This window comes from Aedes aegypti, chromosome 3 (assembly GCF_002204515.2).
Source record: "Aedes aegypti strain LVP_AGWG chromosome 3, AaegL5.0 Primary Assembly, whole genome shotgun sequence".
NCBI classification, from domain to species: domain Eukaryota; kingdom Metazoa; phylum Arthropoda; class Insecta; order Diptera; family Culicidae; genus Aedes; species Aedes aegypti.
In genome coordinates this window covers 52037934-52053633 of record NC_035109.1, presented here as the reverse complement: position 1 = coordinate 52053633, position 15700 = coordinate 52037934, and the positions used below count along the sequence as shown (strand labels likewise).

The following is a 15700-nucleotide window of genomic DNA, read 5'->3' as shown; positions in this document are numbered from 1 at the left end:
TCCCGCTATGAAACCCTTACAGCCCGATAAGAATCTTTAGGTGCCCGTTAATAATCTACAGAAATCCGCTAACAATCTGAAGTAGCTCGCTAGAAATCAACTGGATCTTGCCTAGAAGTCATATAGGAATTGATGTCTATCCAAGGCTTGCTAGCAATTTTAAGGACATTGTTCAGAGATTTAAGATTGTGCTGCAATATTGCTGAAAATTCTCAATAGTTCATTAGGACTTCCCAGACTACCACCAGCAATCTCCATATTCCGCTGGAAACCTATTCAGAATCCTCAAGATTTTGCTAGAAATGTTCAGAATACAACTAAAAAATTACAGCATTTCGCTAGAAACTTGAAGGACGTCTGAGACCTTAGACAAGGAATCGACAGATTTTGCACAGCGTCTCAAGCAACTTATTGTATCTCTTAAGGATCCTGCAAGAAACCTTTAAGAGAAACCAGTATTTTCAAGATTCCACTGAAAATTCCCAGAAGCTCACTATAAGAACATATTATCCCGTAAGGATTCTCCAGAATACAGATAGAAAACTCCTATACCTAGCTAAGGATCACCAGGATAGCATTAGGAACATTTTGATCCATGTGACCCACATGCCTTTACTCCAGCCTGAGCAACATTGGAACGTTTTTTCAAATGTCTAACATTATAGAGAGTCTCTATCGTATTCATCGCACGCTTTAATTACCTTATTGAAAATAAAGTTTAGTTTCGACTGTGTTTGCGTGTGTCATGGAGGCGAAACAGCGTATAGAGCTGCTTCTGAGAGTCATTTATTTATCTATTCGAAGAAATTCTATATAAAGTCAAGAGACCCGACTTTTTGCTTGGCTTGCTTCTATTGTTATCGCTGCTTTTGCAAACGCTATGCATGTAATTCCATAATTTAAGGAACAGTGAGCTAAATAGGCGAAACGAAATTTATGACAGAAACTCATACGACTTTGTGTTGCTCTTTTGTCGATGCTTATGCTTTGTTCAAAAGATCTTTTCAAAATTCGAAGAAGAATGTGTATCACCTACCGGAATACTCATGTGGGCTGGTCATACAGCGTGAATGCCTGAGAAAAGATATTGTAACTGTAGTTTAAATACTCATAGAGATTAATGATTTTATGAAACATTGCAAACACATGGCCTTTTAGAAGCAAATAGGCGCGTACGGTAGCAGTTGGTGCAATTTGGGGGAATATCAACGAAAATTGAGCTCTGGAATGCGATAAGCGTGAAGCTGACTTGCTTTTCAAATGACTAACACAAAAGACACACAGATATATACAAAAGTTTACAAATTTTAATGGTTTTCAAAAATGTTGCCAAAAACGGATCCATTTTGTTGCCAAAACCGGGGGGTGCCAAAAATGGAGCATGTTAAAAACGGAATCCCACTGTAATTTTTTGTTTTGCCATTACGTTGCATATAAGCCTACTTTATATCAAGGAAATGAACCACATATCGGCCTACTTTTCCTGACAACAAAAACAGAACTGAAAAGTGCTACACTCTTTTCGGTGCTGAAAAGTAGCACTTTTCAGTTCTGTTTTGGGAGTCAAGAACTTAGCACCTGCGACTCTTCAAACGTCATTTATTGAACTACCCTGCGAATCTTAATGACTAGTTCGACAATGCTTCAGCTTCTGCAACCATTTGGCGATTCGTATCCGACTAAAGGGAGCCCAGGGATCCATTCTGATTTAGAATCAGGTCACCCAGTGTTTGCGAAGATTGCTGTAGAGTAAATTCCAAAATGTCCGGAACCTAACTTCACGCCTCTTCACGGTTCGTGCAGGCAAGATGGCACATGAGGAATAATTTAAATAATTCGAAAATTGCATCCGGCGTCTTACCTGGTCGGTCGTCGAAATCAGATCAATAGAATATGGATTGAAACGTGGAAACTTGTGATTGTCATACGCAAGATCAGGTTGCTGTGTCACAGCCTACCTGATTGAAAACTACTGAGACCATGCGTCGCATGGAACGCCATGTGAATACTCTTAAAATATGTTTGTGCTGTTAGAAATAAATCAATAGAACGGCATTTTTCGTAATTGCAAAAAACGTTGTATGCAACTCGTTGCAAAACTCGATTTTTTCAGCACTTGTTGTATTTATCCCACTCGGCAAGCCTCGTTGGGTAAATGTACAACTCGTGCTGAAAATATCATCATTTTGCAACTTGTTGCTTAAATAACTACAGTACTGACCCGATTTTGTCAGCCCCCGATTTTGTCAGCTTTTTGACCCGATTTTGTCAGCCTATTTTAAATTTGTAAAAAAAAAGTGTTATCGTCATGTTTTACCACGTTTACATTAAAATTGATGATGATGTTTCATGTCATGCACGCATGGGCGTAGCCAGAGGGGGCAATGGCAATGCCTTTTATTAAGTGTTAAAAATCGATATTACGAATATAAGGGAAGGGGAGCCCCTGATCAAAAAAACTGACTACTCCCATATCCATCGCCCTCTTAAAAGTCCATGTAACCATATAACACGTCAAAATTTGAAAAATATGAACAAAATAAAATGACCCGATTTTGTCAGGTTCCCTATTTTGTCAGCCTAAAATTCATCGAGGGGCTGACAAAATCGGGTCCTTACTGTATTATGATTGTATACATGCTAGTTGGACCAAAATAAAACAGTGAGTTTAAAAAATATAAAACTCGCCATACCCATGCGATTTGGAACGTGACTGAAGATGCCCCATGCCGAACATACATTACATGAAAAACAGGAATTTTCCTAAAATAAATCGCAAGCTATGACACTTGAAATCTGACGAGCATACAGGTGCTAGTTTCACAAATCACTGAATGAAGAACAATAAGGCAACAGCATAATTACATTTTAACGTATTTTATTGCAAAATACCATATTTTTTAGTTAGAACTTGCCCATCCTCAATACGTATTCCGGGGACAAATTCAAATTCACTCGGCCCACGTACATCGCCATTGGAATCGATTTGTCGTTTCAATCCCGGACGAGTAGATACGGGTCCCTCCTTTTCAAGAGATGCGAATTTCCGTCCCCGAGGAGTAGATATTAGAAAAGGATGGTGCAGTGCAACCACTGGTGGCGGCTAGACAAGAACGCGCTTCTTAATCGAACAGACCGAAGCCCATGTCGTCATCCTCGGATTCGGACTCTTCCTTCGGGGCTTCCTTGGCAGCGGCGGCCGGAGCAGCAGCAGCAGCAGAAGCAGCCGGGGCAGCAACGGCAGCGAACTTGCTTGGGTCCTTGATGAACTCCTTGACGGTTTCGGCTTCCTTGAACTCAACCTCGGTGACGGCAGCGATGGCCAACAGGTTGCGGAATCCGTTGGCAATGCTGTGCGGCACGGAAGCCAGAGTTGGGTATCCAATCTCGAGCGAAACGGCAGCCAAGTTGGCAACTCCAGCCTGGAACTTGGCACGGAGATCTTCCGGCTTGATGTCCAGAATGTCCGGGGAGAAGATCGAACCGGAATCGTACACCTGCTCAATCTGCAGACCGTACGAGAACGGAGAGATGTTCAACATGTTGAGCAGGGTGGCTTCGGAAGCACCGACTTTGTCGCCTGGCTTCAGAATGGGTACATCGTTGATGATTTCAATCGTACCCTTGGAAATCTTGGTCGGGATGGACAGAGCCTGGAAGAAAGAGGTCTTCTCGGGTCCAAGACCGGTGTTTTGGGCCGGAATGACGACCTCCAGGGGAGCGATAGCACCAGCACGAGCCGGAGCACGGACCTTGCTTTCCATCAGCTTGTCACGGACCTCAACCAGATCACCCTTGGTGAACACGAAGCCAACGTTGCCCTTGATGTGTGGCAGCAGCTTCTCCAGGTTCGAGTTCTCCTCCAGATGGCCACGGATAGCCTTGCGCATCATGGTGTTCTTGCCCATCAGGACGACGGCCGTTCCACGCAGCGAGATACGGATGGTCTGCATCTGGCGCGATCCGACGTTGTCGGCACCGACGATGAAGCACTTGGGGTACTCATCGAGCAGTTGCTAGAAAACAGGAAGGAAATTGCACGGATTAACCATCAGTCAGCAATCGAATCCAACCCAGACATTGAGGTTACGTTTAGCGTCAATTCAGACTTGAGGAAAGTTTAACCATTTCCGAATACCGAACACTTCCTGGGTTCAGCTTTATTCAAGCAAGGAAGCCGAATATCCGAATGCTTTGCTAGCCATCATCATAATTGGACGCTAAATTCAACCAAAATTTTGGGAAGATCCGGAACACCGGGTAAAAACAACTACTTACCACGATCTTAACGAAATAGTTGGCTTTCCAGGTAGCTTTGTCCTCCCTACCCATCTTGAATGTTAAATAGGGACTTCCGGAAGAAATTTAAGAACTGAAATCGGAAAAGTATACAAACATCAGTGACGAGAACAATTTCACATCCCTTCCACCATTTTGAATGTCGGAACACGTGGAAAACATCCTCAAACGCCTTTGATCGAATTTCTGCTAAAACTCGAAAATATGTTTGCATCTTTGATAAACTCCAATAACTACCGACTATTGCACACATTTTCGGCACAAATTCAACCACATTTTGAGGAAATTGACACGATTTTCCACCAGAAAATTACACTCACCAAAGCCGAGACAATTTGCTTGCTTCAGCGTACACGAACGTAATGAACGAGTGGAGGGTTTTCTCGGTGACATTTCGAGTTGGCGGCGGGCGGCGTCGCGACGCCAATTCTACACTGACTGACAACCGCGCTAGTTTGGAGACTGTTCGACTGGCCCCGATGGGAAATAGATGGATGAAGCAGTGAAAACAACTCAAGCACGCTCATTAAATTTTATTCAAATTTTGGGCGAAATCGACCAAAAGGGTCCTATAAGGGTTCATTCACAAATTTCATAACGCTGAAAATGGCCATTTTTGACACCAACACCCTCGTAACGCTTTTTGTATGACAATTTTACAAATTTTGTATGAGCTGTAACATCATAAGGACACCCAGTCACCCCCTGCAGCGTTTTGAAATTTGCGAATGGGCCCTAAACCCTTTTCTCAATATGGATCAATGCACGGGTTCACTATTTGATGTTTTAGCGGTGCCGTGTTATTTATGTGACCATGGAAACCAGTGAATTCGGCACCGCTCAAACGTCAAATTAGTGAACTCGTGCATCGGTCCATAGGCTGGAACGCTGATCATAAAGGGCTGATCACAAAATTCATAACGCTGAAGGGGGTGGGTGGGTGTCCTCATGATGTTACGGCTCATACAATCATCTATAAAATATTCATACAAAAAGCGTTACGAAGGGGTGGGTGGGTGTAAAAAATGTTCAATAGGGTCCTAAAATGTTTAATTAAATCTTGTTGTTATTTAATATTGTACATCCACTTGAATATTGGATTATCCCGGTTATTTATAAGACTGCTCGAAACAGTCGTCGGGAATCAAGGGGCATCTCAATGTATTTCATCCATATCGAACAATGTGGCCGATGTTGTTGAAACACATAATTACGATAACTATACATACCTTACGCACGCACAATAGTTTATTGCCATTTATTGTATTGTTTCAATAAACTTGTATTTTGAGCATTAGAAACATTTATCACAGGTTGAATTATGTTTAGTGAAACATTCTTTTATAAACATTCCATCAGACCACCCCTCAACTTCCAAGAGTGAAACCGGCAGCTGAGTGTCAACAACAGCTGTTTAGGAAATCTGACTCGACGCCCACTCTGCTGTCCTTGTTGCTTTACTTGAATGAGTAGGACTGCTTGTTTGCGCGCGAAAATCTTCTCGCTCGTTGTTGCTGCCAAATCTGACAGCGACTGTTTCACCGACCGTTTGAAACGACGACTGTTTCAAACGGTCGTGAACAGTTAGGAACTGAACGGTCAATAACACGAAAGAGCATATTACTGCAACTACTTTAGCAATTTTTCCCGCTCAAATAAGATTTATATAATATTTAAGCTTCAATTTAAAAATTGGGTCCATAAACGAACACTGACACTTTTGATCATGTTTGACGTTCGCTTAGTGGACAAAATCACCACAGGGGTTGTAGTTTTAACACTGGGGTTGTTCCTATCTGACATTTCGGAAGAGACACGGATAACAAAATACACCCAAAATTTGAGTTTAAGCCAAGGGATGTGACCAAATCTAAAATATTGTCACACCGCCACCAAACCGGATCGCGCCAGCGAGACTCGCGAGGCGCCTCAACTCGCCACATTTCGAAATCAGTTTTTTAGTGTGGCGCTGCATTCTTACGATTTTTATGAACACAGCGCACTATTCACATATTAGCTGCGACGCACGGGGCCCGACAATAATTATAAATAAATGTTGGTCTTGATTTCTACCGGATACATAATAACATAAAAAAAATGTTTTTCGGACTTAAACAAACAAAAAAACATTAAAAAGTTAAGTAAACATGTGGTTTTGGCGTAAGCTTAAGCGTTTGGCACTAAAATTGGGACAGGTTTATACTAAAATAGGGTCCTTTTAGTATATACCATACATTTAAGTTTACACTCAGGCAAATGGACTATCGATAAACATAGGAACCCCTTATGAAAATTCGCCACAAGGAATCAGGTTGCAATTCATAAATTTGCCTTATGAAACAGAAACTTTAAAACAAAAATAGTATTCGCGGCAACTTGGAATCGAACCAAGGACCTTGCGATCGATAGGCTCGTGCGTACACCCCGCGCCTATCGACGCCTTGATGTGGAGTGATGCTAAAACGATACATAAAGCGTTCGTATTGCAATAATCGTTCCATCTTTCATAAGGCAAAATGTATGAATTTCGATAGTCCAGTTCGCTGCGTGTAGGCCAGAAACACATGTTTACTCAATTTTTAATGCTTTTCGTTGGTTTAAGCGATGTATGCACTTCAACAGAAAAGTAATCGCCTATCTCGATGCGTGGGAAATTTCTTGCAAGAAGGGTTTGTTCACAAACTTCATAACACCAAATATGACCATTTTTGACAACCAACCACCCACCCCCTCGTAACGCTTTTTGTATGAACATCCTGATATATTTGTATGAACCGTAACAACTCCTGGACACCCACCCACCCCCTTCTGCGTTATGAAATTTGTGAATGGGCCCGAAATGGCCCCACCCACCCCCTATAGCGTTATGAAATTTGTGAATGAGCCCTAATTTTGATATAGTGAATGATTAAAAAAGATTTCATTCCGTCGACTCAATGACATTTCAATTTGCATAATGACAGCTCGTCCCGAAATAAAATTTGCCAAGGGATGATTCAAACGCGATTTCCATACTAAGTTCAAACGTGTTTCAAAAATAGTTCCAGGGCACGGAAAATTATGAAACTTTGAATTCTGGCAAAGTTTTTAAAGTAGAATCAGAATATGTGAAAAACAGGATACCCCTAAACAAGCCAATTACCATACATACAGCGGGTGGGTGGTTTAAACCTAAATTTCGGATTTATTTTGTTTTCCGTGTCCCTTTCGAAATATCAGATAGGAACAACCCCATACTGACCATAACTGCATATTTGTAACATTCGACAAAAGTAGGCATTGAGTAAATGGGATACCAAGTTTGCATTTCACTGCAATATGGGAGGAAACTAAAATTTCAAAAAATCATTAAGAATTCAAAAGAGCTTATTTGAGGCTGAAATTTTGTACAACTCATATTGCATATTGGGCGAATAGTCAGAAAATAATTCTGATAGTAATTTCGTTGCTACTACATTATGAGGCTCATGTATAATCTCAATGTGACTGTTATGCGGTTACAATTGCCAATGTGACAACTTGGTATTTTTTTCGAATTTTCTAGAACAATCTCACAAATTTTAGTAAGTTGATCGAAAGTATTTATCATTTGATGACTCTCCATGGTATTAACTCCAATTTGTCAAAAATGTCGAATGTGACTGTTATGCAGTTATGGGCAGCCCAGTGTTGAAACTAAAAGCCCAGTGGCATTTTTGTCGACAAAGTGAACGTCAAACATGGTCACATGCAACCATTTTTCAAATTAAAACTCAAATTTATCCGTGGTTTAAATAAGTTATAACCGCTATTTTAGCTGGAAAAAATGCTAAAATAGTTGCAAGAACATGCTCTTTCGTATTATGAAATAAAAACAAGAATTCATTAAAATTTTAGGACCTGATTATGTCACGCTAAATTTTACCTTTCTCGACCCTCTTTGTTACGTTGTTTATATAAGTCCTCCGAAAATTGTGTAAGGCTTGTAACCAGGGCTGTTAAATGTCATGGATTTCACGTGACTTGGACATTTGAAAATTGCTAATATCATCGCTCCTTGTGGAAAAAGTCATCGGAAAATGTTTTTCCCAATAACCTTTTCCGAATTACTATCGGTTGCTAATATTTGCTGATGCGATATTTTGCATTCAAGGTAGCTAAAGCATTTTATTTTTTTCCAAAATTTTGACATTTAACAGCACTGCTTGTAACACTTGGCTTGAACGCCGTAACGCTCTGTCCAAAATGCATAGAACGCCCTAATCTCGATCAAACGGATCAAACAACAATGTTAAACTCATTTGAATCTTATTAGCATGTTCGACAAACTTTAACAAAATAAAACTAGCTTTCAAACACGCAAACAAATTTTGTTGTATAATGTACCGAATCCGTGGTAGAATTTAAAACTGCACCAACGATTTTCAATCGACGACAAAATTCTGTTAAGTTTACTACAATCTTGTGGAAATCACTGAGCTGTGCAGTAAATTTGACTATGTCCATAGTAGCATCCACTACAAAGCATTGCGACGGGGTTGGTGGTCTGATGGCTACCGCTTCTGCTTCATATGCAGAAGGTCACGGGTTCAATCCCAGGCCCGTCCCTTTCCTCGTACTTTGTAGTTGTATATCTCTCACTTGCTTCTATCTTCCATTCTAAATATATCACACTCAAACTATTCGTTCATAGCAAAACGCTAGAACCAGAGACGGACAAGAAACCGTTTCCCTAACGCTTCCTACTTCCACGCGCACGCCTTTCTTACGCCTGATACATAGGCAGTCTGCTAACCATAAAAGCATACCTCTCTGCCATGCCTTCCCCCAATCCATACACTCCCGCATGAACTGGCGTGGATGCAGTGGAATATACGGTCTACGTGGGAGCCAGTTCAATGCAACATCAATTCCTCCCCCTTCCCCTCATTGGTCTGCATTCTGACGTGGCAGGTGCCATTGTTGCCTAAAAATAGAGAAGATCACCAGCACTTATACACTGAGGATGCCTGTTAGTCCCAAGCAGTCATTCGGTTGGTTCCTTGTATAAGTGCAGCTGATCTGGCGATACTGGAGTGCATCCACGGGCAGCCAATCAAGCTCAAGCTCAAGCATCCACTACAAAGCATTGTATTTCGATCCGTGACACCCACCGTACAACACAGTGTGGTCAAAAGTATGATGCTAAACTTCTCAAATCAAGAATGTTTCTAGTCAAAAATACTACAACTCTGGTTAAATCAACAGAAGAAATTTTCTTGTGTAGTGTTTCTACCAGGGTTGTTATTAGTCGCCGGATTCGACAGACTATCAGTGACGGTGATGAAAAATAAAAAGTTTTCGTCACTACCTCAGCTCAGCGCAACGAACTACGCCCAACTACCAGCTACCAAGCACCTCGTCGCGACGAAAAATCTTTGCCGTTTCTCTCTGTCTGTGTTTTCGTTGAACATGTTCAGCTTGAATAGAAAGGCAGACAAATAATCGGTGCCAAATGAAAGGCCGACCAAAAAGGAACTCGCAAAAAAATAAATTAGCGTGCTTCCGGAGTTGAACAAAAAACCTTTAGATTATCGGTAGCACGCGCCTACTGACAGGGCTAACACAGCTGCTTAAATTGTGCTTGCCCAATTGCTAGCACAAGACACCTTGTTGACTAGTAGTTCGTAGCTCAGATTCTCTTTGTCTGCAATTGTGTGCTCGGTGACGATTAGAAGCTTATGTTGGTTCAGTGCGGAGGGGTGACGGGAAGAGTGACGAAACATATTACTCGTGGACATTTTGCGGCTTTGTTTCGTCGTGGTCTCCTTGTCAGTCATTGAAGACAGAGAAAATGACGATCTTTTACGCACTGAATATTCATTTAAATTTTTCGTCAGCGTTCAGTGACGAAACCGATGGTTACCAACCCTGGTTTCTACAATAAAATTCATTTCAGTCAATAGTGGTAACAGCAAATGGTTTTGATTTTTCACATGTTAGGTATGATTCCTTGAAATAAGCCCAAAAACACATTTTTAACTTAAATCATACTGTCGGCTTAACTAAATAAGCTAAAAATTTGACCAGACTTTGATTTTAGCATGAGGATCGAGAATACTGCTACTACTTTGACAAATTTTTCCGCCAGATAGCCGTAGCGGTTGTCTTCTATTGTAGTTTTGCTGGAGTAGCTTAATTTTTTTGCGGCATTCTTTTGGTCTTTTCTGCCCGTTTTATGATTCTAAAGTTTTTTTTCTATCTTTTCGTGATTTTCCTTGGCCAAATCACAGTCATTTACAGCTCAAATGTTTAAAATACACGCCATCCTGATGTTCATTAAAATCCTGCTTTCACCTTTCAATCATTTTCAAGAAGCCTCCATCTTTATCTCGCCACCTTTAAAGCCTTTGCGAGATGCATTGAACTTACTGTAAAATGTATGCGTCTACTTAAGGGGGCAGGATCCGTTACAGATTTCGGAATTTTCAAAAGCAGTTTTTTCGTTCAAAATCAAGAAAATTTACAGGAATTCTATAACAGAAACACAGTGAACACATTTTCATCGAATAGTTTTTAGTTTTGAACAGAAAAACCACCTTTTGAAGTTTCGATGATGACGATGATTACGATGACGGATCGTTGAACGTTAAGGAGATACAGCTGTTCCGTTTCTTCAAGGAGCGGCGCTACTTTTTATCAAGAAGGATGTTTCTTTTAACTTATAGAAAAGTCATGGACATGGATGTTCAAGCTGGTCGGTGGATTCGAGGATGTGATGCCCCACAAAGGATTTCGGCCTTGATCGACAAAGTGTTGCTCACCAGTTCTAAGATGCCAGTAGCGGCAATACTCGATAGAGAATATATGTGATGACTTGGAATACCTTACTAGCCAATTACGCTCGTTGCTATTTCGTGTCGGGCAGAACCACTACCAATATGCTCCACCGCAGGAATTTAATCGAGTTCCAGCGTCGATATCTGAAACCGTTCTTCCTCGGAAGCACATCGGCCGTGGCAACCGAATAAGTTAATGTGCGGAAGGCTTCGCTTTAAATGCAACGCTTGAGTTAAGCCATCCGCTAGTTGAGTGTAAGGAGATATAGAATTACGTAGTCACAATTACTTTCTAAGCTTATTAGGAGAATAAATACACAATCGTCCGAATGGGACTTATTGCGATGCCAGCGTGTACCGTTCGTACTTCCGCTCCTCGAAGTGTCCGGACGTGCGCTGATGTGCCCGCAAGGCCGTACCCTGGATGAACCGCTCGTTGCAGATGCCGCAGACGTAGGGCTTTTCGCCCGTGTGCCGCCGGATGTGCAGCGTAAGATCGTTTGGTTGAGCAAATGCCCGCTCGCAGTAGGTGCATTTGTATGGCCTGTTAGGGGAGAGAAAAGCGTCAGTTATCAAGAGGGTTAATTGGGATAAGGTACCTAACAAGGTGGTTCAAAATTGGGTTTATTCTACGAGTGGCGTGACGTGAGAACAGTCGATCTTGTATGGCGACATGCAATGCTCGACTCGAGTGAAGTGCCTCTACATTTGGTTTGGGTTCATTCAAATATTACGTAACGCAAAATTTGCCAATTTTAGACCCCCTCCCTCCCCCACGTAACAGCTTTTGTATGGAAAATTTTAAATTTTTGTATGAACCGTAACACTATACTAGACCCCCTCCCTCCCCCTGTTGCGTTACGTAATATTTGAACAATCCCTTTACACGGCGAGTCACTTCACTTGAGTCGAGAACTGTCACCTAACGCCGCTTGTAGAATGAGTCCCAATCGTTTTTTGTGCTTATCATGTGCGGCGTGTGAGGTGAGACAGACCGCTTATTCGATTCTGAGTCACACTCAGAGTGTCTTCCCAAAGTTTGAGCCTACCCTGGGTGAAAACTGAGCCTGCACATGACCTTCAAAATTTATACTCAAACCTATACTTGGAGCTACACTGTGACATATAAATAGTATTGATCGACTCAATAGTTATTTCATAATAAACATTTGATCACGATACTTCCCTTAAATGAACGGAATCTGGTGAACTGATGGTATCTGGTCAATGATATCTATCAGGACGAAAAATCTTTCTATGAATGGTAACTTGCAACACTTAATTTCCAAGCAATTTAGGCAATTTCATAGAAATGATAGTGAAACACTTTTGGGGTACGTCTACTTTATAATCAAAATCAGACATTGCAACTGAATAATAGAAGTTTTTCTACAGTAGCATTTTGCAGAATACGTTTTTATTTGATTTCGAAGCACGATCAAAGTAAGTGAAGAAAAACATGTTTAGTTTTTTTGTAATTGTGGCAAACAAATGAAATAATTTGTGGGGTCGGGGGAATGCCAAATGCTTTAGAGCGAACACTGGGTTGTAGTGTACTGCTTAAAGCTACAAATACATTTTATTGTAAAGTAGAATCTATTTAGTTAAATCTATTGTCACTTACATATTTTGGTGATAACCTCCGAAACTTGCAATTCGTTTCGTCGACTGCTGATGGTTCCATTGAAATTTCTTTTTAGGATCATTTTCTATTACTTACTGCTTGTAGCCAAACTCAAGCCAAAGACTAAGCTGTGATCTAGTATTAAGTTGAATTTAGATTTTAAGTCAACAATATCGATACCAATTAAAATAGAAATTTAGAAGTATTAATTCACAATTTTGCACAGAGGCATTTCTCCTTAGGTTTAAAAACACTAGCTGCATGAATTCTACACTAGATTAACTTGATAATTTAAAATTTAGCTAAGAAATTTTAGTTGTAAATCACTGATGATAACTTGATTGTTCTAATTCATTTGATTTAGCATGATATGCAAATCGCTTATCGCTATGACAGTCCACGACATCGACCGTTGACATAACTTCTTTTCTTTCATCTACGGCGTCGCTGCAACGAAGGGTTTGCCGTCACATAATTTATATTTATTTCATTTATTTAGTTAACATCTACACGGATAACACTGAATCAACAATTTCACGCCACAATACTCGGTTCGTGGCCGCATCTCTCCATCCTCGGTTCTGCCCCACGGTCGCCAAATCGATACGCACTTGATCCGCCCACCTAGCTCGCTGCGCTCCACGCCTTCTTGTACCAACTGGATCCGAAGCGAACACCATCTTTGCAGGGTTGCTGTCCGGCATTCTTGCAGGGCATGTTGCCCATCGTATCCTTCCAGCTTTGGCCACCTTCTGGATACTGGGTTCGCCGTAGAGTTGGGCGAGCTCGTGGTTCATCCTTCGCCGCCACACACCATTCTCCTGTACACCGCCGAAAATCGTCCTAAGCACCCGACGTTCGTAGACTCCAAGTGCTTGCAGGTCCTCCTCGAGCATCGTCCACGTTTTATGCCCGTAGAGGACTACCGGCCTTATGAGCGTTTTGTACATGGTACATTTGGTGCGGGCGTGAATCTTTTTTGACCGCAGCTTCTTCTGGAGGCCATAGTAGGCCCGACTTCCACTGATGATGCGCCTTCGTATTTCACGGCTAACGTTATTGTCAGCCGTCAGCAAGGATCCAAGATAGACGAACTCGTCGACCACCTCGAAAGTATCCCCGTCTATCGTAACACTGCTACCTAGGCGAGCCCTGTCGCGCTCGGCTCCACCAGCCACCTTTTCAAATGTTCGGCCGACGATGCCCATATCATCCGCGAAGCAAACAAATTGACTGGATCTCGTAAAAATCGTACTCCGGCTGTTAAGCCCGGCTCTCCGCATAACACCTTCTAGCGCAATATTGAAAAACAGGCATGAAAATCCATCATCTTGTCGTAGTCCCCGGTGGGATCCAAACGAACTGGAGTGTTCGCCTGAAACCTTCACGCAATTTTGCACACCTTCCATCGTCGCTCTTATCAGTCTCGTGAGCTTCCCGGAAAAGCTGTTCTCGTCCATGATTTTTCATAGCTCTATGCGTTGGGACCTGGTATTCACGACATTTTTGGAGGATTTGCCGTACAGTAAAGATCTGGTCCGTTTTCGATCGGCCGTCAACGAAGCCGGTTTGATAACTTCCCACGAACTCGTTTACTACATGTGACAGACGACGGAAGATGATCTGGGATAATACTATGGTGATCGCTCGAAAGTTCTCACAATCTAACTTGTCGCCTTTCTTGTAGGTGGGGCATATTACCCCTTCCTTCCACTCCTCCGGTAGCTGTTCTGTTTCCCAGATTGTGCCTATCAGTCGGTAGAGACAAATGGCCAGTCTCTCCGCACCCATATTTATGAGTTCAGCTCCGATACCATCCTTACCAGCAGCTTTATTGTTCTTGAGCTGGTGAATGACATCCTTAACCTCCCTCAAAGTGGGGGCTGGTTGATTTCCAGTACTGCGGAACTGACGAAGGCATTTCCTCCGTTGTCCCGTCCTTCATTGCCTGTACTCTCAGCGCCATTCAGGGGCTCGTCGAAGTGCTGCTTCCACCTTTCGATAACCTCACGCTCGTCCGTCAGAATGCTCCCATCCTTATCCCTGCACACCTCGGCTCGCGGCACGAAGCCGTTGCGGGATGCGTTGAGCTTCTGATAGAACTTACGCGTTTCTTGAGACCAGCACAGCTGTTCCATCTCCTCACACTCCGTCTCCTCCAGACGGCGTTTTTTCTCCCGAAAGAGGGGGGTCTGCTGTTGCCGTTTCCGTTTATAGCGTTCCACGTTCTGCCGGGTCCCTTGCTGCAGCATGACCGCCCGCGTTGCATTCTTTTCCTCCAAAACCTCCTGGCACTCCTCGTCGAACCAATCGTTCCGTCGACTCCGTCCCACGTACCCGACGTTGCTCTCAGCTGCATCGTTGATGGCTGCTTTTACTATTCTCCAGCAGTCCTCAAGAGAGGCTTCGTCCAGCTCACCCTCTTCCGGTAATGCAGCCTCTAGGTGCTGCGCGTATGCCGCTGCGACATCCGGTTGCTTGAGCCGCTCTAGGTCATACCGGGGCGGCCGTCGGTACCGTACGTTGTTAACGACGGAGAGTTTTGGGCGCAGTTTGACCATCACCAGATAGTGGTCAGAGTCGATGTTAGCGCCACGATAGGTTCTGACGTCGATAATGTCGGAGAAGTGCCGACCATCAATCAGAACGTGGTCGATTTGCGATTCTGTCTGCTGTGGTGATCTCCAGGTGTATCGGTATGGAAGGCTGTGCTGGAAGTAGGTGCTACAAATGGCCATATTCTTGGAGGCGGCGAAATCAATTAGTCGTAGGCCGTTTTCGTTCGTCAGCCGGTGGGCGCTGAACTTTCCCATCGTCGGTCTGAATTCCTCCTCCTGGCCAACCTGAGCGTTTACATCTCCTATGATGATTTTGACGTCGTGGCTTGGGCAGCTGTCGTACTCGCGTTAGAGCTGCGCGTAAAAAGCGTCTTTATCATCATCAGTGCTTCCGGAGTGAGGGTTGTGCACGTTTATTATGC

The 15700-nt window shown here is 42.7% G+C and overlaps 2 protein-coding genes across 3 annotated transcripts in view; both read right to left on the bottom strand.

Annotated features, from left to right (window-relative positions):
* Window positions 1–2861: 2861 nt before the first annotated feature.
* On the bottom strand, window positions 2862–4730 carry LOC5573974 (60S acidic ribosomal protein P0). Its single transcript, XM_001654966.2, has 3 exons — window positions 4620–4730; window positions 4279–4372; window positions 2862–4016 (listed from the first exon to the last, which is right to left on the bottom strand). Exons 2-3 carry the CDS (start codon window positions 4330–4332, stop codon window positions 3123–3125), a joined length of 948 nt encoding a protein of 315 aa, XP_001655016.1. The 5' UTR covers window positions 4333–4372; window positions 4620–4730; the 3' UTR covers window positions 2862–3122.
* Window positions 4731–11084: 6354 nt separating this feature from the next.
* The window catches only part of LOC5573973 (zinc finger protein 420), a 30664-nt gene continuing 26048 nt past the window's right edge, over window positions 11085–15700 (bottom strand). For both annotated transcript variants that reach the window (XM_021848748.1, XM_021848749.1), the window contains exon 7: window positions 11085–11640. In XM_021848748.1, the coding sequence (XP_021704440.1) occupies window positions 11433–11640 (208 nt within the window). In that variant the 3' untranslated portion in view covers window positions 11085–11432. The remainder of the gene's footprint in view (window positions 11641–15700) is intronic.

Excerpts from the sequence above, each read along its gene's own strand:
- LOC5573974 (XM_001654966.2), bottom strand. The coding sequence starts at position 4,332 with ATGGGTAGGGAGGACAAAGCTACCTGGAAAGCCAACTATTTCGTTAAG. Across the intron at positions 4,017-4,278 it reads ACTATTTCGTTAAGATCGTG|CAACTGCTCGATGAGTACCC; the intron begins GTAAGTAGTTGT and ends CCTGTTTTCTAG.